The 23,681-nt window shown below is 42.9% G+C and overlaps 1 protein-coding gene across 6 annotated transcripts in view; it reads right to left on the minus strand.

Moving 5' to 3' along the window:
* Positions 1-2,594: 2,594 nt before the first annotated feature.
* LOC110529177 (ryanodine receptor 3) overlaps positions 2,595-23,681 on the minus strand; it is a 250,062-nt gene continuing 228,975 nt past the window's right edge. For all 6 annotated transcript variants that reach the window (XM_090242497.1, XM_090242492.1, XM_090242494.1 and 3 more), the window contains 18 exons: positions 22,553-22,634; positions 19,168-20,175; positions 18,734-19,014; positions 17,126-17,169; positions 15,966-16,134; positions 15,661-15,747; positions 14,342-14,515; positions 14,040-14,170; positions 13,700-13,742; positions 11,899-12,026; positions 10,981-11,041; positions 10,554-10,700; positions 8,236-8,370; positions 6,077-6,233; positions 5,751-5,815; positions 5,299-5,399; positions 5,067-5,118; positions 2,595-4,956 (listed from right to left, as the gene is read on the minus strand). In XM_090242497.1, the coding sequence (XP_090098623.1) occupies positions 4,861-4,956; positions 5,067-5,118; positions 5,299-5,399; positions 5,751-5,815; positions 6,077-6,233; positions 8,236-8,370; positions 10,554-10,700; positions 10,981-11,041; positions 11,899-12,026; positions 13,700-13,742; positions 14,040-14,170; positions 14,342-14,515; positions 15,661-15,747; positions 15,966-16,134; positions 17,126-17,169; positions 18,734-19,014; positions 19,168-20,175; positions 22,553-22,634 (2,961 nt within the window). In that variant the 3' untranslated portion in view covers positions 2,595-4,860. The remainder of the gene's footprint in view (positions 4,957-5,066; positions 5,119-5,298; positions 5,400-5,750; positions 5,816-6,076; positions 6,234-8,235; positions 8,371-10,553; positions 10,701-10,980; positions 11,042-11,898; positions 12,027-13,699; positions 13,743-14,039; positions 14,171-14,341; positions 14,516-15,660; positions 15,748-15,965; positions 16,135-17,125; positions 17,170-18,733; positions 19,015-19,167; positions 20,176-22,552; positions 22,635-23,681) is intronic.

The following is a 23,681-nucleotide window of genomic DNA, read 5'->3' on the forward strand; positions in this document are numbered from 1 at the left end:
GATTTGGTAGAGGTTCTTTTTCCCCTCCTGTTCAGAGAAATGAGTCATTGAAGTTGTTATGTTTATGGCCCATCCTACATCCTGGTATTACCAGGTTCTGACCACTAGATGTGGTCCTAACCTGGTAACTACAGAAATGATTTCAGAACAATCCAACCAATGGTGGGTGTCATGGCTTGCGGAAATGACATGGAACGACCCTGATGCCTCCGTGGAACGAGGGTTACTAAACGAGTTTGGAAGTACTAATTATAAAACTACCATTGAAAGGAATCGATAGTCTGCTTTGATAAGACGTTCTACGATACATGGTCTTACTGCAAAACCAACCTTGTTTGGTGACCCCTAGTGACTGACTGGTTTGGTGACCCCTAGTGACGGACTGTTTGGTGACCCCTAGTGACGGACTGTTTGGTGACCCCTAGTGACGGACTGTTTGGTGACCCCTAGTGACTGACTGTTTGGTGACCCCTAGTGACTGACTGTTTGGTGACCCCTAGTGACTGACTGGTTTGGTGACCCCTAGTGACTGACTGTTTGGTGACCCCATTGACTGACTGGTTTGGTGACCCCTATTGACTGACTGTTTGGTGACCCCTAGTGACTGACTGTTTGGTGACCCCTAGTGACGGACTGGTTTGGTGACCCCTAGTGACTGACTGTTTGGTGACCCCTAGTGACTGACTGTTTGGTGACCCCATCTACTGACTGGTTTGGTGACACCTAGTGACTGACTGTTTGGTGACCCCATTGACTGACTGGTGACCCCTAGTGACTGACTATTTGGTGACCCCTAGTGACGGACTGTTTGGTGACCCCATTGACTGACTGGTTTGGTGACCCCTAGTGACTGACTGTTTGGTGACCCCATTGACTGACTGGTGACCCCTAGTGACTGACTGTTTGGTGACCCCTAGTGACTGACTGTTTGGTGACCCCATTGACTGACTGGTGACCCCTAGTGACTGACTGGTTTGGTGACCCCTAGTGACTGACTGTTTGGTGACCACATTGACTGACTGGTGACCACATTGACTGACTAGTGACCCCTAGTGACTGACTGGTTTGGTGACCCCTAGTGACTGACTGTTTGGTGACCACATTGACTGACTGGTGACCACATTGACTGACTGGTGACCCCTAGTGACTGACTGTTTGGTGACAGAACTGAATCAAATTGTACAATCTGGCCAGGTTGATATCAGTATTTTAATTTGGTAACATCGCTCAGTGTAAAATTGTAAAAGACTGAATCCAACGTACACTGTTGGATCCTTTAATGGACAAAATATATGTCAAATGTATGCATGCATGACTGAGTCACTTTGGATTCAATTCTGCTAAAAGGTAAATAACACTATAAATACTATGTAACTTAATAAAAAATATGTTTTTCTATCTAAATAAAAAAAATGACTATAGTAAGTGCCTATTAAGTAGCAAATAAAATAACAGGGTTGGCCATAACGGTTGACGACTTCATCTTAAATCACCCACTTTGTTTTGGGACCAGTCTCCCCTGTCCCAGGAGTCGATTAATGCTCACTTTTCTTCAGCACAAGAACTGTTCATGAAATGGGTTTCCATGGCCAAGCCTAAGATCACCATGTGCAATGCCAAGCGTCGGCTGGAGTGGTGTAAAAATCGCCGCCATTGAACTCTGGAGCAGTGGAAACGCGTTCTATGGAGTGATGAATCGCGCTTCACCATCTGGCAGTCCAACGGATTAATCTGGGTTTGGCGGATACCAAGAGAATGCTACCTGCCCCAATGCATAATGCCAACCGTAAAGTTTGGTGGAGGAGGAATACGTCTGGGGCTGTTTTTCGTGGTTCGGGCCCCTTTGTTCCAGTGAAGGGAAATCGTAATGCTACAGCATACAATGAATGACATTCTAGACGATTCTGTGCTTCCAACTTTGTGGCAACAGTTTGGGGAAAGCTCTTTCCTGTTTTAGTATGGCAATATATTGTATATGGTTGCAGGTGCAGTGTAATGTGTTGTTTTACAGGGTCAACCATAGTAGTACAGCACCCCTGGAGGTGCTCTAACCCAGTCATATATCATATTTTACTCCACTTCTCCTCAGGCAAGGCACGGAGCGCTGCTTATCTGAAAGACGCTAAGACAGATCGCTATAAATGGACAAAATCGTAAGATCAAATTTGTACGAAGGGCATTGTTGATTTATGATAGCCAATTATAGAATTTACTTTTCACAAATTAATTGTTGAGAGTTATCTCCCCCCCCCCCACTCCCATTTTACTGATTCCACATGTCAAAATCCCCGTTTTTTTTTCTGTCTCACTAACCAACCAACCCGGGGTCGCTTGATCGAGTGGCTGAAGGATTGGCGGCTGACTGGGGCTACAGATATGGGACTGTTAGCAGCATCAGAACTCTGTGAGCGACCGAGTGTTTAACTGTGTTTTGTATTTTTACTTATTCAACGTTAAAGGATAATGGTATTTCTACTCCTTTTGCCTTGTCAGACGCACGCACGCGCGCACACACACACACACACACACATACACACGGCTTTACCCTCAGAAAGGTTTCTGTGATTGGATAGGTGCTAGTTGCCATGGACAACAGAGATGTTTTTCATTGCATTGGTTACTTTATTCTTCTCCATCCTTCTTCCTGCCTCCTCAGAAAGAAACGCAGTTTCTCAAAGCTACTACATCCAAATGTTCATACAATTAGAGGTTCACTGTTTCTCTCTGTCGTTACGTGTTCGATAAATCTTGAACCGTGTTATTTCCTCAGTGTGTCATTTCTCATTTCTACTGTGGAAAGAAAGGTGTACAGGCAGGCAAGGAGACTCTGAAGCTTGGGAACCAATCCAAACGGAGCAACATTTACACAATGGTTACCTAGTTTTTGTACAACAAAGTAAATGTTTTGAACTGAAAATCCACAAAACTATCACTACTGTAGCTAGGCAATTATGCTCTTAACTAATCCCAAATCTAGAGCACTAAAGGGTGTCAAGGGACACCATGTTTGTGTGTGCATAGTTTCTCAAATTAAGGCACAATGGCACTTGATAAACAACTATAAATGGGCTCAAGACTGACCCTTGAGGGACGCATTTTTAAAATTCCTCATCTCACCAAGCAAATCATATTCAGACCAAGCTAGAACAGTTCTAATTCAATGAATTTAATTTATAGTTTCATCATTATCACCACCACAATACACATTCTAGCATCAATCTTATTTTGGTAATCAGTTAATATCTGGGTTATTACTGTCTTCGGTATTAATATCATGGCTTGTGCATTATTTGTGCATTCCATCACCCATCAAACTGAAACCCTACACATCAATGTCTCCACTCTGCCACATGACAAATTGTGCAACGGTTTTGGTGCTAAGCGAAGTGAAAAGGGCAACGTGTCATCATGACAAATCACATCAAAATATATATTTTTTTTTTGCGTTCGAAAGAGCATACGAGGTGTCACCGTGGCGGGTGACTTATCTTTTAGTGATCGGCAAAAGGACTTTACTCTCCATATAAAAATCCAAAACACCAAGTCCAATCATCGTCAGTCATCGTCTTCATCACATCAGTCTCTCCTCAGTAGTGGCTGGCCATTTCAATAGGTGCAACTGTATGATGGATACAATGGCAACAGAAGAGCTAAGTGGAGCTAGTTTTCAGGTTTCATTAAGGTTCAAGTGAAGTTAGTCTCTCAGATACAGTGTCCTCTCTACCCAGATGGTGTTGTAGGGTAGCTGGGTCGTGTCCTGGTGTTCTCTCTACCCAGATGGTGTTGTAGGGTAGTGTCCTGGTGTCCTCTCTACCCAGATGGTGTTGTAGGGTAGCTGGGTAGTGTCCTGGTGTCCTCTCTACCCAGATGGTGTTGTAGGGTAGCTGGGTCGTGTCCTGGTGTCCTCTCTACCCAGATGGTGTTGTAGGGTAGCTGGGTCGTGTCCTGATGTCCTCTCTACACAGATAGTGTTGTAGGGTAGTGTCCTGATGTCCTCTCTACACAGATAGTGTTGTAGGGTCGTGTCCTGGTGTCCTCTCTACACAGATAGTGTTGTAGGGTAGCTGGGTTGTGTCCTGATGTCCTCTCTACACAGATAGTGTTGTAGGGTAGCTGGGTCGTGTCCTGATGTCCTCTCTACACAGATAGTGTTGTAGAGTAGTGTCCTGGTGTCCTCTCTACACAGATAGTGTTGTAGGGTAGTGTCCTGATGTCCTCTCTACACAGATAGTGTTGTAGGGTAGTGTCCTGATGTCCTCTCTACAAAGATAGTGTTGTAGAGTAGTGTCCTGATGTCCTCTCTACACAGATAGTGTTGTAGGGTAGCTGGGTCGTGTCCTGATGTTCTCTCTACACAGATAGTGTTGTAGGGTAGCTGGGTCGTGTCCTGATATCCTCTCTACACAGATAGTGTTGTAGGGTAGCTGGGTCGTGTCCTGATGTCCTCTCTATACAGATAGTGTTGTAGAGTAGTGTCCTGGTGTCCTCTCTACACAGATAGTGTTGTAGGATAGTGTCCTGATGTCCTCTCTACACAGATAGTGTTGTAGGGTAGTGTCCTGGTGTCCTCTCTACACAGATAGTGTTGTAGAGTAGTGTCCTGATGTCCTCTCTACACAGATAGTGTTGTAGGGGTGTCCTGGTGTCCTCTCTACACAGATAGTGTTGTCTATCCATTAAAGTTCATTGACGTGAGTAAGAAGTCTGTCTCAGATAAGGTGTAGGGTTGTGAGTAGGTAGACGTGTCTCTCAAATACAGATAGTGTTGTTTTATGGTAGCTGGGTAATGTAGTGTTAGGTGTCCTGTCTACCCAGGTAGGGTTGTAGGGTAGCTGGGTAATGTAGTGTTAGGTGTCCTCTCTACCCAAGCAGGTCCTCATACTGTTTCCTGAAACAGTCCCCAGCAGGGAAGAAGTCCCAGCATCTCTCCTGGTACATCTTCCACACATACGACTCCTGTTGAGGGAAACAACGCAGTACGATAAAGGGTTTAATGAGTGAGAAGGTGTTTCTCGATGACCTGTGACCTGTTTTCATATGATAAAGAGAAGTGTTATTGTACGTACCTGACCCGTGTGTTCAGTCTCGTCCTTGTTGATGAGGTACATCAGGAAGAAGCTGCACAAGGACAAAAGCAGTGTCAGAGGAGGCCAGATTGATCAAAAAATATTAACTCAGACATTCATCCAGAGCCTCCTTGGTTAAGCACATCTAATTCAATTCAAACGAGAGCCTTTTAATGGAGCAGCTCTGGTCATATGTGCTTGAACAACATCCTCATGTCAGTTATGTACTCACAGGTAGTTGGCCAGGTTGTGCTCTTGTAAGGTGTGGGTCTCAAAGCCGTGGGGTGTCGTGTCAAAGTAGTCGTTTCCAATTCCACAGATGAAGCATTTAGTCTACAAGAGGATGGAATGTGTTAATCAGATACATTCCCCTTCCTTAACATATTAGCGTTTATTCAAGAGGATAAAATGTTCTGTTGTGAAGAATATGGAATCGTGTCAATGACTTAACAACAACAGAATAACATTGCTGTTTCCTAACATTGATACAGTAGGTTCTAGGTGAGACCAGGTGAACTCTCACCTCCAGACCAGGTGAACTCTCACCTCCAGACCAGGTGAACTCTCACCTCCAGACCAGGTGAACTCTCACCTCCAGACCAGGTGAACTCTCACCTCCAGACCAGGTGAACTCTTACCTCCAGACCAGGTGAACTCTTACCTCCAGACCAGGTGAACTCTTACCTCCATATCCTCCTTCACCTGCTCCTGCTGGTCTCTCAGTTCCCCAAACGCATCAATAATCAAACCTGGAGTATTGAATAAGACAGCATTTTAACTTCACATTTATTACACAGGAAAGCCTAGTCCTCTCGGCTGTTGTTTTAAACAGCAAGAAGCCAAATACAAATGGTTCCCAACCTGGGGTTCTGGTACCCCGGGGGTACCAATCCTATCCACAGGGGGTATTTGGGAAGACTCGTATGACTCATATCGTATGGAAAAACAATGTGATCGGAGGTACGGTAACCAAACAAGGATGAGAACCAGCGGCCTAGTAGATAACGTACCCTGGATGATGGCCAGGAGGATGACGATGACGAAGAAGAAGAAGGTAATGTCGAAGAGGATACGCCACAGCTCGTAGGGGTCTCCGGCCGGGTCCTCGAGCTCATCACCGATACCACCGCCGGCCCTCACCCCCGCGTACAGGTGGAACAGATAGCACTGAGCAGGATATATAGGAGGAACAGATAGCACTGAGCAGAATATACAGGTGGAACAGATAGCACTGAGCAGGATATACAGGAGGAACAGATAGCACTGAGCAGGATATACAGGAGGAACAGATAGCACTGAGCAGGATATACAGGATGAGCAGATAGCACTGAGCAGGATATACAGGAGGAACAGAGGAACAGATAGCACTGAGCAGGATATACAGGAGGAACAGAGGATCAGATAGCACTGAGCAGGATATACAGGAGGAACAGAGGATCAGATAGCACTGAGCAGGGTATACAGGAGGAACAGAGGATCAGATAGCACTGAGCAGGATATACAGGAAGAACAGATAGCACTGAGCAGGATATACAGGAGGAACAGATAGCACTGAGGAGGATATACAGGAGGATCAGATAGCACTGAGCAGGATATACAGGAAGAACAGATAGCACTGAGCAAGATATACAGGAGGAACAGAGGATCAGATAGCACTGAGCAGGATATACAGGAAGAACAGATAGCACTGAGCAGGATATACAGGAAGAACAGATAGCACTGAGCAGGATATACAGGAGGAACAGAGGATCAGATAGCACTGAGCAGGATATACAGGAAGAACAGATAGCACTGAGCAGGATATACAGGAAGAACAGATAGCACTGAGCAGGATATACAGGAGGAACAGATAGCACTGAGCAGGATATACAGGAGGAACAGATAGCACTGAGCAGGATATACAGGAAGAACAGATAGCACTGAGCAAGATATACAGGAGGAACAGATAGCACTGAGCAGGATATACAGGAGGAACAGAGGAACAGATAGCACTGAGCATGATATACAGGAGGAACAGATAGCACTGAGGAGGATAAACAGGAGGAACAGATAGCACTGAGCAGGATATACAGGAGGAACAGATAGCACTGAGCAGGATATACAGGAGGAACAGATAGCACTGAGCAGGATATAGAGGAGGAGCAGATAGCACTGAGCAGGATATACAGGAGGAGCAGATAGCACTGAGCAGGATATAGAGGAGGAGCAGATAGCACTGAGCAGGATATACAGGAGGAGCAGATAGCACTGAGCAGGATATACAGGAGGAGCAGATATCACTGAGCAGGATATACTGGAGGAACAGATAGCACTGAGCAGGATATACAGGAGGAACAGATAGCACTGAGCAGGATATACAGGAGGAACAGAGGATCAGATAGCACTGAGCAGGATATACTGGAGGAACAGATAGCACTGAGCAGGATATACAGGAGGAACATATAGCACTGAGCAGGATATACAGGAGGAACAGAGGATCAGATAGCACTGAGCAGGATATACAGGAGGAGCAGATAGCACTGAGCAGGATATACAGGAGGAGCAGATAGCACTGAGCAGGATATACAGGAGGAACAGATAGCACTGAGCAGGATATACAGGAGGAACAGATAGCACTGAGCAGGATATACTGGAGGAACAGATAGCACTGAGCAGGATATACAGGAGGAGCAGATAGCACTGAGCAGGATATACAGGAGGAACAGATAGCACTGAGCAGGATATACTGGAGGAACAGATAGCACTGAGCAGGATATACAGGAGGAGCAGATAGCACTGAGCAGGATATACAGGAGGAACAGATAGCACTGAGCAGGATATACTGGAGGAACAGATAGCACTGAGCAGGATATACAGGAGGAACAGATAGCACTGAGCAGGATATACAGGAGGAACAGATAGCACTGAGCAGGATATACTGGAGGAACAGATAGCACTGAGCAGGATATACAGGAGGAACAGATAGCACTGAGCAGTATGTGTAGCAGTTTTTGGATTCCTTCCTACAACATGTTCTGTGAGTTGTGGAATTAACTCCAACCAAGCCATCTATTAGTGGCTGTGTATGGATGTGTATGACTGACTGATACGTGCTATGACACAGTATCAATACTACTTTGTTGAGTCATCTACTAGCAGTGAGTAGAGGGGTGTGTTTGTGCAGACTTACAGTCATCATGTCGTCACACTTCATATCAGGTGCGTCCTCGTCCTCGCTCTTGTTGTAGAACTTCCTGAAGAAGTTGAAGGCCACCACAGTATACAGATACACCACCACCGCCAACAGACCTACGGTCAGCACCAACTGTAGAGAGAGAGAGAGAGAGAGACAGAGAGAGGGAGAGACAGGGAGAGACAGAGAGAGACAGAGAGAGAGAGACAGAGAGAGAGAGACAGAGAGAGAGACAGAGAGAGAGACAGAGAGAGAGACAGAGAGAGAGACAGAGAGAGAGACAGAGAGAGAGACAGAGAGAGAGACAGAGAGAGAGACAGAGAGAGACAGAGAGAGACAGGGAGAGGGAGCGACAGGGAGAGACAGAGAGAGAGACAGAGAGAGAGACAGAGAGAGAGAGAGACAGAGAGAGAGACAGAGAGAGAGAGAGACAGAGAGAGAGAGAGAGAGAGAGAGAGAGACAGAGAGAGAGAGAGAGAGAGGGAGAGACAGAGGGAGAGACAGAGGGAGAGACAGAGGGAGAGAGACAGAAGGAGAGAGACAGAGGGAGAGAGAGAGAGAGAGAGACACAGAGGGAGACAGAGGGAGAGACAGAGGGAGAGAGGACATTCATATTCACCGTGTTCTCTACATACAGAAATGTAGTGTGTTGAGCAGGGGTTGGAACCGGTTCAGGGAACAGAACCAAAAAATATAATTTTGTTTTTAGAGGAACGGAAGCATAATCGGTATAGAATGTGATCTCTGGTGTTCCTGAACAGAACCAGTATTTTATTATCTTGAGAACCCATTAATAATATTATTTTTAGTTCACAAAATATTCCTAATGTCTAGTATATCATTGTGTAATTTGGTTAAGTTACAATGTTAGTCATAGTCTCAACACATTCCAGTTCACCACGTCATGATGTTCAGCGCTTCAAGGCAAGTATCCCTCCGCTCTCTCATCTCGCTCCTGCACTTATCTGACCAATCAAGTATATTATCAACTATCTTACCTGGTCTGAAGCTGCTCTAGCGTCGCTAATTTGTTGAGTAAATTTCACAGGTTTTTAAAGAAATCACGAAAGGGAACTATATGAAAAAATATTTTTGGGCTCGAACTGGTTCAGAACTTTTAAAAACATTTTTTATGGAACAATAGGAACATTACTTAGGTTCCAAACCTTGGTGTTGAGATCTTGGTAAAATAAAATAAACAAAACTTTACTTGACTTGACTAGAATGAGGATATCAACCTTTCGTAATCAGCAACCAGACATGGGTCAAATTTAAAATGTAATTTGTATCTCTATGCATTCAAATTGCCATTGATAAAATGCCATTGTGTTTCGTTGTCTGTAGCTAAGGCCTGCCCATACCATAACCCCACCGCCACCATGGGGCACTCTGTTCACAATGTTGACATCAGCAAACCGCTCACCCACACAACGCCATACAGTTGTGAGGCCGGTTGGACGCACTGACAAATTCTCTGTAATGACTTTGAAGTCTCACAGTAGAAAAATGAACATTAAATTATCTGGCAACAGCTCTGGAGGACATTCCTGCAGTCAGCATGTCAATTGCACGCTCCCTCAAAATGTGTGACATCTGTGGTATTGTGTTGTGTAACAAAATGACACATTTTAGAGTGGCCTTTTATTGTGTCCAGCGCAAGGTGCACCTGTGTAACGATCATGATGTTTAATTAGCTTCTTGATATGCCACACCTGTCAGGTAGATGCATTATATAGGGAGGATAAATGCTCACTCAGGGATGTAAACAAATTTGTGCACCAAATTTGAGAAATAAGTTTTTATTTTGTATTTCAGCTCATGAAACATGGGACCAACACTTTACATGTTGTGTTTACATATATTTTTTCAGTGTATGAGATGCGCTCGATTTAGCTTGGAGTTTTTCGAAAGTACAGGTATTTGACATGTATTTGACCCAGATCTGAAAGCACCCTATTGCCCCATGTGTCTGTCTGGGAGGATCTTCCTTCCTTCTCATCACTAAAGTGATATAACTGCTTTCCCATGTGTTTTCAGATCATTGCAGACAAAGGGAGAGGAGGCGACTTTAGACTATTGAGATGTCCCCTGATCTACAGTCTAGTGGTTCAAATGTCTATGTGATTGGTGGTGTTATTGCCCCATGTGTCTGTCTGGGAGGATCTTCCTTCCTTCTCATCACTAAAGTGATATAACTGTTTTCAGATCATTGCAGACAAAAGGAGAGGAGGCGACTTTAGACTATTGAGATGTCCCCGGATCTACAGTCTAGTGGTTCAAATGTCTATGTGTCTGGTGGTGTTATTGCCACGTGCCTGTTTTCCGTTGTGAGTGACGGAAGACAGGATGGTCCGGAGGGTCTTGAAGCCCATGGCGATGTCCAGCAGATGGGCAGCGAAGAAGAAGTTGTTATAGTGCCCCAGGATGGACATGGTGGCGTACCAGATCAGGTACAGGAACGACTGACATGACAGAACAAGGAAATGTGAAGCTCAGTCCGTACACTTCATCAGTCTAAAAATCTACTTGAAATCCTTCGTCCTTTCACCTTTGTGTTTGCCGTTTGGAAGGGACTGGATAGGTGTAAGCAGTATGGTGAGGGCTCCAGCAAGCCTCCTGATGGCCTCCGGGTGGTTTGACCATACTGCTTACACCTATCCAGAGCCCTACTGCCAGCCACAAACACTGAAAGGGGAGGGGCTAGGTTGACAGTTTGGCTTTACTGAGGGAGTAAACACTTACGTTGTCAGTCAGCACCACTCCCATTTTCCAGATGTGGTACTTGGTGTCGATAGAGCTCAACCTACCATAGGGAAACAGACAGAGGTTTCTTAGCTGGGAAACAGACAGAGATTTCTTAGGTGGGAAACAGACAGAGGTTTCTTAGCTGGGAAACAGACAGAGGTTTCTTAGCTGGGAAACAGACAGAGGTTTCTTAGCTGGGAAACAGACAGAGGTTTCTTAGCTGGGAAACAGACAGAGGTTTCTTAGCTGGGAAACAGACAGAAGTTTCTTAGCTGGGAAACAGACAGAGGTTTCTTAGCTGGGAAACAGACAGAGGTTTCTTAGCTGGGAAACAGACAGAGGTTTCTTAGCTGGGAAACAGACAGAGGTTTCTTAGCTGGGAAACAGACAGAGGTTTCTTAGCTGGGAAACAGACAGAGGTTTCTTAGGTGGGAAACAGACAGAGATTTCTTAGGTGGGAAACAGACAGAGGTTTCTTAGCTGGGAAACAGACAGAGGTTTCTTAGCTGGGAAACAGACAGAGGTTTCTTAGGTGGGAAACAGACAGAGGTTTCTTAGCTGGGAAACAGACAGAGGTTTCTTAGCTGGGAAACAGACAGAGGTTTCTTAGCTGGGAAACAGACAGAGGTTTCTTAGCTGGGAAACAGACAGAGGTTTCTTAGCTGGGAAACAGACAGAGGTTTCTTAGCTGGGAAACAGACAGAGGTTTCTTAGCTGGGAAACAGACAGAGGTATCATCATGTATTTTACTGTGTTGATATGAGAGGATTACTTTCTCACCAGCGCTTAACTAAACTGAGGTACTATGTCTATCACTATGTTTATTAGCTATGTGTTTTATTGGTGATGCATCAGCCTGCATTCACATTATTAAGAGTTTTGTTAGGATGATGTGAGAAGTGTGGATTGTCTCACCAGGATACAAGAGAAGCCGCCTCCACCACGGTCTCCTGAGTAGGGTCGAAGTCCAGGGCGCTCTTATCCAGACCCAACAGCTCAGCTATCCGCTCAGCTCCGTACAGGTCTCCATACTTATTAATGACCTGTAACCAGACGAAAACAGGTCTCCATACTAATTAATGACCTATAGACAGACACATACAGGTCTCCAGACTAATTAATGACCTATAGACAGACACATACAGGTCTCCATACTAATTAATGACCTATAGACAGACACATACAGGTCTCCATACTAATTAATGACCTATAGACAGACACATACAGGTCTCCAGACTAATTAATGACCTATAGACAGACACATACAGGTCTCCATACTAATTAATGACCTATAGACAGACACATACAGGTCTCCAGACTAATTAATGACCTATAGACAGACACATACAGGTCTCCATACTTATTAATGACCTGTAACCAGACAAAAACAGGTCTCCAGACTAATTAATGACCTATAGACAGACACATACAGGTCTCCATACTTATTAATGACCTATAGACAGACACATACAGGTCTCCAGACTAATTAATGACCTATAGACAGACACATACAGGTCTCCAGACTAATTAATGACCTATAGACAGACACATACAGGTCTCCATACTAATTAATGACCTATAGACAGACACATACAGGTCTCCAGACTAATTAATGACCTATAGACAGACACATACAGGTCTCCAGACTAATTAATGACCTATAGACAGACAAAACAAGGTCCCCAGACTAATTAATGACCTATAGACAGACAAATCAAGGTCTCCAGACTAATTAATGACCTATAGACAGACACATACAGGTCTCCAGACTAATTAATGACCTATAGACAGACACATACAGTTCTCCAGACTAATTAATGACCTACAGACAGACACATACAGGTCTCCAGACTAATTAATGACCTATAGACAGACACATACAGGTCTCCAGACTAATTAATGACCTATAGACAGACACATACAGGTCTCCAGACTAATTAATGACCTATAGACAGACACATACAGGTCTCCAGACTAATTAATGACCTATAGACAGACACATACAGGTCTCCAGACTAATTAATTACCTATAGACAGACACATACAGGTCTCCAGACTAATTAATGACCTATAGACAGACACATACAGGTCTCCAGACTAATTAATGACCTATAGACAGACACATACAGGTCTCCAGACTAATTAATGACCTATAGACAGACACATACAGGTCTCCAGACTAATTAATGACCTACAGACAGACACATACAGGTCTCCAGACTAATTAATGACCTATAGACAGACACATACAGGTCTCCAGACTAATTAATGACCTATAGACAGACACATACAGGTCTCCAGACTAATTAATGACCTATAGACAGACACATACAGGTCTCCAGACTAATTAATGACCTACAGACAGACACATACAGGTCTCCAGACTAATTAATGACCTATAGACAGACACATACAGGTCTCCAGACTAATTAATGACCTATAGACAGACACATACAGGTCTCCAGACTAATTAATGACCTATAGACAGACACATACAGGTCTCCAGACTAATTAATGACCTATAGACAGACACATACAGGTCTCCAGACTAATTAATGACCTATAGACAGACACATACAGGGAAAGACATACGGTTTGTGTTTATAAGATTTGTTATACTACACTATGACATTATACTGTGTAGAACTTGTGTAGAATTCTGTGTGAATAACATTACTATTCTACATGTTTATATTAGTTTTGAAATCCCACCTACCTTTCGTTTGATAAACTTGTCCCAGTAATTATTGGGGAAGGACCTTGAGAAAAATAAGATAGACATGGTGTCAGTCGTTCAATGTCCCTCCAATTCTATTGGGAACTTCCATCTGAAGCTGGTGACTTGTTCAACTGACTTTACACAGTGGTTGACTTGGGCAGGAGTTTCCGGGAACTGAGTACCGGCACCTCACATGTTCTACCGCTTGAGTTCCTGCACTTCTCATAGAATCTCAGCTCAAAAGTATTGTGGAGCTCCCGCACCTAAATATAAACAGTACCGGCACCTGTTTCAGTCCAAGTCAGGCACTGAGTGTACCTCCGTGGTAATGACTCACGGTGTGTTGATGACGAGGCGGTCCCACTGTCCTGTGATGTCATCGTCTGCCGGCTGCTCTGTGATGTAGAGACCTTCAAACTCCAAGAGCCTGGCGATCCCTTTCTCTCGCTTAAACACCACCAGAGGCACCTGGGAGGGAAATGGACGACAGAGAGAGAAAAAAGGGGAGAGAGGAGAAAAATTTAGGAAGAAGATCATTAGAATACAACGACGGACCGAGACAAACGGGTAGGCAGACGGACAGAAAGATGTTGCGAAACGATGTGATCGGGTGCTGATTGATTAAATGATTGGAATCACCTTGAGAAAGTAGTAGCCAATCAAACAGAGGACAGAGAGGGCGGTGTGGAACACAGCAAGGAAACACAGTGTAGGAGCCATGTAGCCTGTACTCTCCTCCAGGACAAAGTACTCCTCACCACCTTCATCATCATCATCAGAACTAGTCCAGGAGTCATCCTCATCAGCAGTCACCTGAGGGCAGACGACCCCACGGAGAAAATGTGTTTTTATTTCTATGAAAAACTGCACAATGGTCAAATCGCAGCAAACACACAACCAGCTCACAACGTTGTCTCAAAGTTGACTCCAAGTGGTCATCCAGGCAGCCAGGTCGTTCAAGATTGATGTCAAAATTGGACATCTGTCTCACGTCCTGATGACGTCGGGGAATGCCTTCACAACCACTATCAAGTAGGCTTGGTTTTTGCTAGTGTGTTGTGGATAGGCGTAAACCCATGACTCTGGATCAGAAGGTTGTGTGTTCGATCCCAGTTGTGGGTTTTGACTCTATCCCTAACCTGAACCCTCACCTTAACCATTAATAACCCTATCCCTAACCTTAACCCTTACCTTAACCATTAATAACCCTATCTCAAACCTTAACCCTTACCTTAACCATTAATAACCCTATCTCAAACCTTAACCCTTACCTTAACCATTCATAACCCTATCCCTAACCTTAACCCTTACCTTAACCATTCATAACCCTATCCAAACCTTAACCATTAATAACCCTATCCCTAACCTTAACCCTTACCTTAACCATTAATAACCCTATCCCTAACCTGAACCCTTACCTTAACCATTCATAACCCTTACCTTAACCATTCATAACCCTAGCCAAACCTTAACCCTCACCTTAACCATTCATAACCCTATCCCTAACCTTAACCCTTACCTTACCCATTCATTACCCTATCCAAACCTTAACCATTCATAACCCTATCCAAACCTTAACCATTCATAACCCTATCCAAACCTTAACCCTTACCTTAACCATTCATTACCCTATCCAAACCTTAACCCTTACCTTAACCATTCATAATAAGTGACTAAACTTAACCCTTACCTTCAAAATGTGTCATTTTGAAGAAATTGAATGATAAAGATCAGCGGGAGCAACAAAAACACTTCTAAATTTGACGTTTGGAGAACGTGGATGAACGTCTAATTCAGCAGTGAGGCTATGAGCTTGTCACATACAAGAGCCTGGTTATTGCTAAAGAACTGTCACCGTATGGTGGGAAAGAAAACACCTCATCTCTCCATCAACGCAATAACTATTAGCAACTTGTAGAAAAGAGAGCAAGAAAACATTAAAGGTCATAATAAATTACCCTGTAGAACAGTAGAATGAAGTTGATGGCAAACGCCACAAACAGAGCCAGGAAACGCATGTTGTAGAAGTTCCGAGCCAACGTGTTCTGGAACACATGGAACACAAAGTTAGACATTCAGTCATGATAATACATTTAGTCATTATCATTTAAAGCAGTCTTCTGAGGTGAGCGTGACTGCAATGAAGACAACGTGGAAGGTCACTGTTGACAGCAGGTGGCAGGCAGAAAAGCTATTTCTGGAGAGAGATTACCCGCGCCCAATACACGTAAATGTAGAACAAACACAATGTCTGATGTATTACCAGCATCTTGGCCTGGTAGATCTCCAGCCCAGCAAAGAAGCTGGCAAAGAAGGAAGTAGGAGCATCCTTTGATTGGCCGTTTCTGGACTTGGGGGCGGGCTTCTCTTGAGCCACTTCCTCTTTAGGCTCCTCCTCCTTGGCCTTGTCTTCCTTCTCCTTCTTCTCTGTGCTGTGAGAACACAAGATGGCCGCCGATCTGTTATCGATCTGACACCAGCACATAGCTCTGACAACTGTTAGAGAGCTGAAATCCCAACACAACACAACACACCACACCACACACTACAACACAACACACCACAACACAACACACTACAACACACCACACCACACACTACAACACACTACAACACAACACACTACAACACAACACACCACAACACAACACACTACAACACAACACACCACAACACACCACAACACAACACACAACACACTACAACACAACACACCACAACACAAAACAACACACCACAACACAACACAAAACACCACAACACTACACACCACAACACAACACACCACAACACTACACACCACAACACTACACACCACAACACACCACAACACTACACACCACAACACAACACACAACAACACAACACACAACACACTACAACACAACACACTACAACACAACACACCACAACACAACACACTACAACACAACACACCACAACACACCACAACACAACACACAACACACTACAACACAACACACCACAACACAAAACAACACACCACAACACAACACAAAACACCACAACACTACACACCACAACACAACACACCACAACACTACACACCACAACACTACACACCACAACACACCACAACACTACACACCACAACACAACACACAACAACACAACACTACAACACACAACACACAACACAAACACAGCACACAGCACAACACAAACACAGCACACAACACAGTCTTTCGTTTCATTCAATTATTTTCATTTTAAAAAAGTATTATCAATTCAAATCAAACTCTTATTTAAAATAACAAACTGTCAAGATACGAGCAACCGAGCACAGGATTGGAATGTATGTTTTAAATACACTATAAATCAAGTTGATTTTAACATGCCATTCATGTTACATAGCTGAAGTAAACATACACAGACAGATAAATAAATGTATAGACTACTCACTCTGCTTTCTCTGGTTCCGACTCTTTAGTTTCTTTAACAGCCTTCTACATGAGACAGACAACAGATGATTAGAGAGGATCAGTCTTCTACATGAGACAGACAACAGATGATTAGAGAGGATCAGTCTTCTACATGAGACAGACAACAGATGATTAGAGAGGATCAGTCTTCTACATGAGACAGACAACAGATGATTAGAGAGGATCAGTCTTCTACATGAGACAGACAACAGATGATTAGAGAGGATCAGTCTTCTACATGAGACAGACAACAGATGATTAGAGAGGATCAGTCTTCTACATGAGACAGACAACAGATGATTAGAGAGAATCAGTCTTCTACATGAGACAGACAACATATGATGAGAGAGGTACAGTCTTCTACATGAGACAGACAACATATGATTAGAGAGGCTCAGTCTTCTACATGAGACAGACAACATATGATTAGAGCGGATCAGTCTTCTACATGAGACAGACAACAGATGATTAGAGAGGATCAGTCTTCTACATGAGACAGACAACATATGATTAGAGAGGATCAGTCTTCTACATGAGACAGACAACAGATGATTAGAGAGGATCAGTCTTCTACATGAGACAGACAACAGGAGGTTAGAGAGGTTCAGTCTTCTACATGAGACAGACAACAGAAGGATAGAGACGATCAGTCTTCTACATGAGACAGACAACAGATGGTTAGAGAGTATCAGTCTTCTACATGAGACAGACAACAGATGATTAGAGAGGATCAGTCTACTACATGAGACAGACAACAGAAGGATAGAGAGGATTAGTCTTCTACATGAGACAGACAACAGAAGGATAGAGAGGATCAGTCTTCTACATGAGACAGACAACAGATGATTATAGAGGTTCAGTCTTCTACATGAGACAGACAACAGGAGGTTAGAGAGGTTCAGTCTTCTACATGAGACAGACAACAAAGGATAGAGAGTATCAGTCTTCTACATGAGACAGACAACAGATGATTAGAGAGGATCAGTCTTCTACATGAGACAGACAACAGATGATTAGAGAGGATCAGTCTACTACATGAGACAGACAACAGAAGGATAGAGAGGATTAGTCTTCTACATGAGACAGACAACAGAAGGATAGAGAGGATCAGTCTTCTACATGAGACAGACAACAGAAGGATAGAGAGGATCAGTCTTCAACATGAGACAGACAACAGATGGTTAGAGAGGATCAGTCTTCTACATGAGACAGACAACAGAAGGATAGAGAGGATCAGTCTTCTACATGAGACAGACAACAGAAGGATAGAGAGGTTCAGTCTTCTACATGAGACAGACAACAGAAGGATAGAGAGGGTTCAGTCTTCTACATGAGACAGACAACAGAAGGATAGAGAGGATCAGTCTTCTACATGAGACAGACAACAGAAGGTTAGAGGTATAATTATTAGTGACAACACCCATGTGAAACACGCCCTACTGAGAACTAGTAGGCTATACAGAAGCCATCGTAAATCAACATTGTATATGATATCTTCTGGTTGTCTAAAGTGTTATAAGCTGCACAAACCATTGTATTTAATTTCTTATTTTTTTATCCTAAGGTTTAACAGATATACATTGCTCACCTTCTTCTCCACAGTGGCGGTGGGCTCAGGAGTCTCAGAGACGTCTCCCAGTCCAGGATCAACGTGTTTTAACCCTTCCCCTTTCTTTGGTGTGGGATTAATCATCTGCATTAAGATGTCCTGCTCTGCCTTGTCTGACGGTTTGATGGCCTGGTCTGTCCCGCCCGACACAGAATCACCAACCTCGGCCTTCTCCATCTCCAACACATCGCCGTGGATACCAAACTGGGTGGGGTCGGGCATGTTACCCAAGATGTCTGTCACCTTCATGTTCTTGGCTCCTTCAAATCAAATCAAACTTTATTTAAAGTGCATTTAAAAACATTGCAACACACTTATGCGTAGCCAAAAAACAATAATGTGAAAGAGAAAAAATAAATGAAATAGGCAAAATAGGAAATAATAATTAAAAGAACATAAAAAAAAGATCCCACCTTCGACGAGCCCGCCTCCGAACATGGACGACCAGATGAGGTGGAAGAATCCGAAGATGAGACTGTAGATCCCCTTGAAGAACCCTGTGAAGAGCGTCCAGAAGAAGGAGAAGAACCCAACGGTCATCTCCTTCAAGCTCAGCTTCTTGGTCTTCTTGAACTGCTTCTTGAGGATCTTGAAGGTCAGCATCTGTCTGAAGTTGGAGATCTTCTTCTTGGCGGAGATGCAGGCCATGGTGAAAGCCGAGGAAGCTTCCAGCTCGCTATTCTCCTCTTCCTCTGCAAGCTCTTCTAACAAGTTGTGCACCTCCTCCTCTTCCTCTTCCTGGCGCTCCACCACGTCGGGCTCCGAGATCTGAGATGCCAGCTGCATCTCAAAGATGGTGTCTTCGCAGAAGTTCACAAACATCTCCATCTTCTCGCTTTCTCCCCCCTCGTTGACCACATCAAAGATGAACTGTCTCTTGGACTCTTTGACCTGTGGCTTCTCCCATTGTGTACGACTGGACTCGCTGATCTCAAAATAGACCCTCTCGATGCGCTTCCCTCCGCCCATGATCTCGATGCGGCCCAGGTACGGTTCGAAGTAGTTCAGCACGCTCTCAGCTGGTTCCAGGAATGTGGCCAAACGGGGATCGTGAGGCATGTGCTCAGAGAGGTTGGTGAGCAGCACGGCTACGTTGAAGCCGATGTCTTTGGCCGGCTCGTGGAACCGCTCCACAAACTCCTCGTAGTTGAACATGTCGTTTTCGTCGGCCTCGGTGCAGGAGAGGAGGAACTCAATCTCCGACTGGGTGTACTGCTTCTGGTTCTCCATGGACTTCTGGAAATCTTTTTTGGAGATGACCCCCTTGTTCTCGGGGTCGTACTCTCTGAAGTTGTCAGAGGTGGTCAGGTCCTTGATCTTGAGGAACATGTCGAAGAACTTGAGGATCATCTCGACGTTGCTGGAGGACTCCACCAGAGTGTCTACCATCTGCTTTCCAATCGTTCCATTCACCACGTTGCCTAGGAGACATCACATAAGACTGGGAATCAATGTCATGTCATATTTACATTCTTACTTACTTGAATTTACATTCTTACTTTACTTTACATTCTTACTTTAACTTCTTCGAGATAGGGGGCGCTCTTTTAATTTTTGGATAAAAAACGTTCCCGTTTTAAACAAGATATTTTGTCACGAAAAGATGCATATAATTGACAGCTTTGGAAAGAAAATACTCTGACGTTTCCAAAACTGCAAAGATATTATCTGTGAGTGCCCCAGAACTAATGCTACAGGCGAAACCAAGATGAAGTTTCATACAGGAAATGCCCCAGATTCTGAAGGCGCTGTGTTCCAATGTCTCCTTATATGGCTGTGAATGCACCAGGAATGAGCCTGCCCTTTCTGTCGTTTCTCCAAGGTGTCTGCAGCATTATGACGTATTTGTAGGCATATCATTGGAAGATTGACCATAAGAGACTACATTTACCAGGTGTCCGCCCGGTGTCCTCTGTCAAAATGATTGCGTAATCTCTAGGTCCATGCGCGTTCCATTTCTTCAGAAGAGAAAGTCAACTGCCACGAAGGATTTATCATCGATAGATATGTGAAAAACACCTTGAGGATTGATTCTAAACATCGTTTGCCATGTTTCTGTCGATATTATGGAGTTAATTTGGAAAAAAGTTTGCGTTTTAATGACTTAATGTTTTTTCTTATTTTTTTATTTTTCTTACCCAAACGTGATGAAGAAAACGGAGCGATTTGTCAACACAAATAATATTTTTGTAAAAACTGAACATTTGCTATCTAACTGAGAGTCTCCTCATTGAAAACATCTGAAGTTCTTCAAAGGTAAATGATTTTATTTGAATGCTTTTCTGGTTTTTGTCTGGAAAATGTTGCATGCTGAATGCCAGGGATAATCCTATGCTAGGCTATCAATACTGTTACACAAATGCTTGTTTAGCTATGGTTCAAAAGCATATTTTGAAAATCTGAGATGACAGTGTTAACAAAAGGCTAAGCTTGAGAGCAAATAGATTTATTTCATTTCATTTGCGATTTTCATGAATAGTTAACGTTGCGTTATGCTAATGAGCTTGCGGATAGATTTACACAATCCTGGATACAGGTTTTTTTCGTAGCTAAACGTGACGCAGAAAACGGAGCGATTTGTCCTAAACAAATAATCTTTCAGGAAAAACTGAACATTTGCTATCTAACTGAGAGTCTCCTCATTGAAAACATCCGAAGTTCTTCAAAGGTAAATGATTTTATTTGAATGCTTTTCTGGTTTTTGTGAAAATGTTGCCTGCTGAATGCTAACGCTAAATGCTACGCTAAATGCTACGCTAGCTATCAATACTGTTACACAAATGCTTGTTTTGCTATGGTTGAGAAGCATATTTTGAAAATCTGAGATGACAGTGTTGTTAACAAAAGGCTAAGCTTGAGAGCTAGCATATTAATTTCATTTGCGATTTTCATGAATAGTTAACGTTGCGTTATGGTAATAAGCTTGAGGCTGTAGTCACGATCCCGGATCCGGGATGGCTCGACGCAAGAAGTTAATTTACATTCTTACTTTACTTCACATTCTTACTTTAATTTACATTCTTACTTTACATTCTTACTTTACTTTACATTCTTACTTACTTTAATTTACATTCTTACTTACTTTAATTTACATTCTTACTTGACTTTACATTTTTACTAACTTGAATTTACATTCTTACTTTACTTTACATTTTACTTACTTTAATTTACAATCTTACTTTACTTTACATTCTTACTCACTTTAATTTACATTCTTACTCACTTTAATTTACATTCTTACTTTACTTTACATTCTTACTTACTTTACTTTACATTCTTACTTACTTTAATTTACATTCTTACTTACTTTAATTTACATTCTTACTTACTTTCCTTTACATTCTTACTCACTTTAATTTACATTCTTACTTTACTTTACATTCTTACTTACTTTACTTACAAACTTACTCTTACTTTCTTCCTTGTTCATATTCACACAATCAAATCAAATTGTATTGGTCACATACACATGGTTAGCAGAGGTTAATGCGAGTGTAGAGAAATGCTTGTGCTTCCAGTTCCGACAGTGCAGCAGTATCTAACAAGTGATATCTAACAGTTTCACAACATTTACCCAATACACACAAATCCAATTTCACAACCTATACCCAATACACACAAATCCAATTCCACAACCTATACCCAATACACACAAATCCAATTTCACAACCTATACCCAATACACACAAATCCAATTTCACAACCTATACCCAATACACACAAATCCAATGCTTGTGTGGTGACCGTAACCTACAACGTCTAAAGTCCTATTTGAGTGAATCTGTAGTAGGTTCTTACCCTCGAGCAGTGACAGCATCATCACCACCATGTCTTGCTGAAGATCCATCAACTCCTTGAGCAGCTCAATCTGACACGAGTCCTAAAGGAGCACCAGCCGTCAGAAGAACTCCATTAACACTATACTACGATTCATTTATTAGTATGAATTACTATTTATTCATTTGTATTATTTAGTACTTAATAATAAAATAAATAAATCATAATACAATGTATTTATAAAGCATTTTTCAATCTCAATAACGCGTACAATACAAAGTTGGCGTGCATTAAAAATACCAAAACAAAACAAAATCATTCAACACAGATGAATTTCATAATCTAATGTTAGAGGGATTTTACAGGCCTAATCTATGAAGACAGCATCCGCATTCCTCTGGACGACAGAACGAAAAGCTAAATCTACTATTGAGCGCAACTATTACTACAAGCCAGAATAAACTAGGATATATATTAGACTAGATTTTTTACAACAGACCATTTCACTGAGACGTGGACAGTTCTAAACAGTGTCACAATGGTCAGACAGTTCTAAACAGTGTCACAATGGTCAGACAGTTCTAAACGGTGTCACAATGGTCAGACAGTTCCAAACGGTGTCACAATGGTCAGACAGTTCTAAACAGTGTCACAATGGTCAGACAGTTCTAAACAGTGTCACAATGGTCAGACAGTTCTAAACAGTGTCACAATGGTCAGACAGTTCTAAACGGTGTCACAATGGTCAGACAGTTCTAAACGGTGTCACAATGGTCAGACAGTTCTAAACGGTGTCACAATGGTCAGACAGTTCTAAACAGTGTCACAATGGTCAGACAGTTCTAAACAGTGTCACAATGGTCAGACAGTTCTAAACAGTGTCACAATGGTCAGACAGTTCTAAACAGTGTCACAATGGTCAGACAGTTCTAAACAGTGTCACAATGGTCAGACAGTTCTAAACAGTGTCACAATGGTCAGACAGTTCTAAACAGTGTCACAATGGTCAGACAGTTCTAAACAGTGTCACAATGGTCAGACAGTTCTAAACAGTGTCACAATGGTCAGACAGTTCTAAACAGTGTCACAATGGTCAGACAGTTCTAAACGGTGTCACAATGGTCAGACAGTTCTAAACAGTGTCACAATG

This window comes from Oncorhynchus mykiss, chromosome 8 (assembly GCF_057628025.1).
Source record: "Oncorhynchus mykiss isolate SJ-2025 chromosome 8, ASM5762802v1, whole genome shotgun sequence".
In the NCBI taxonomy this organism is placed as follows: domain Eukaryota; kingdom Metazoa; phylum Chordata; class Actinopteri; order Salmoniformes; family Salmonidae; genus Oncorhynchus; species Oncorhynchus mykiss.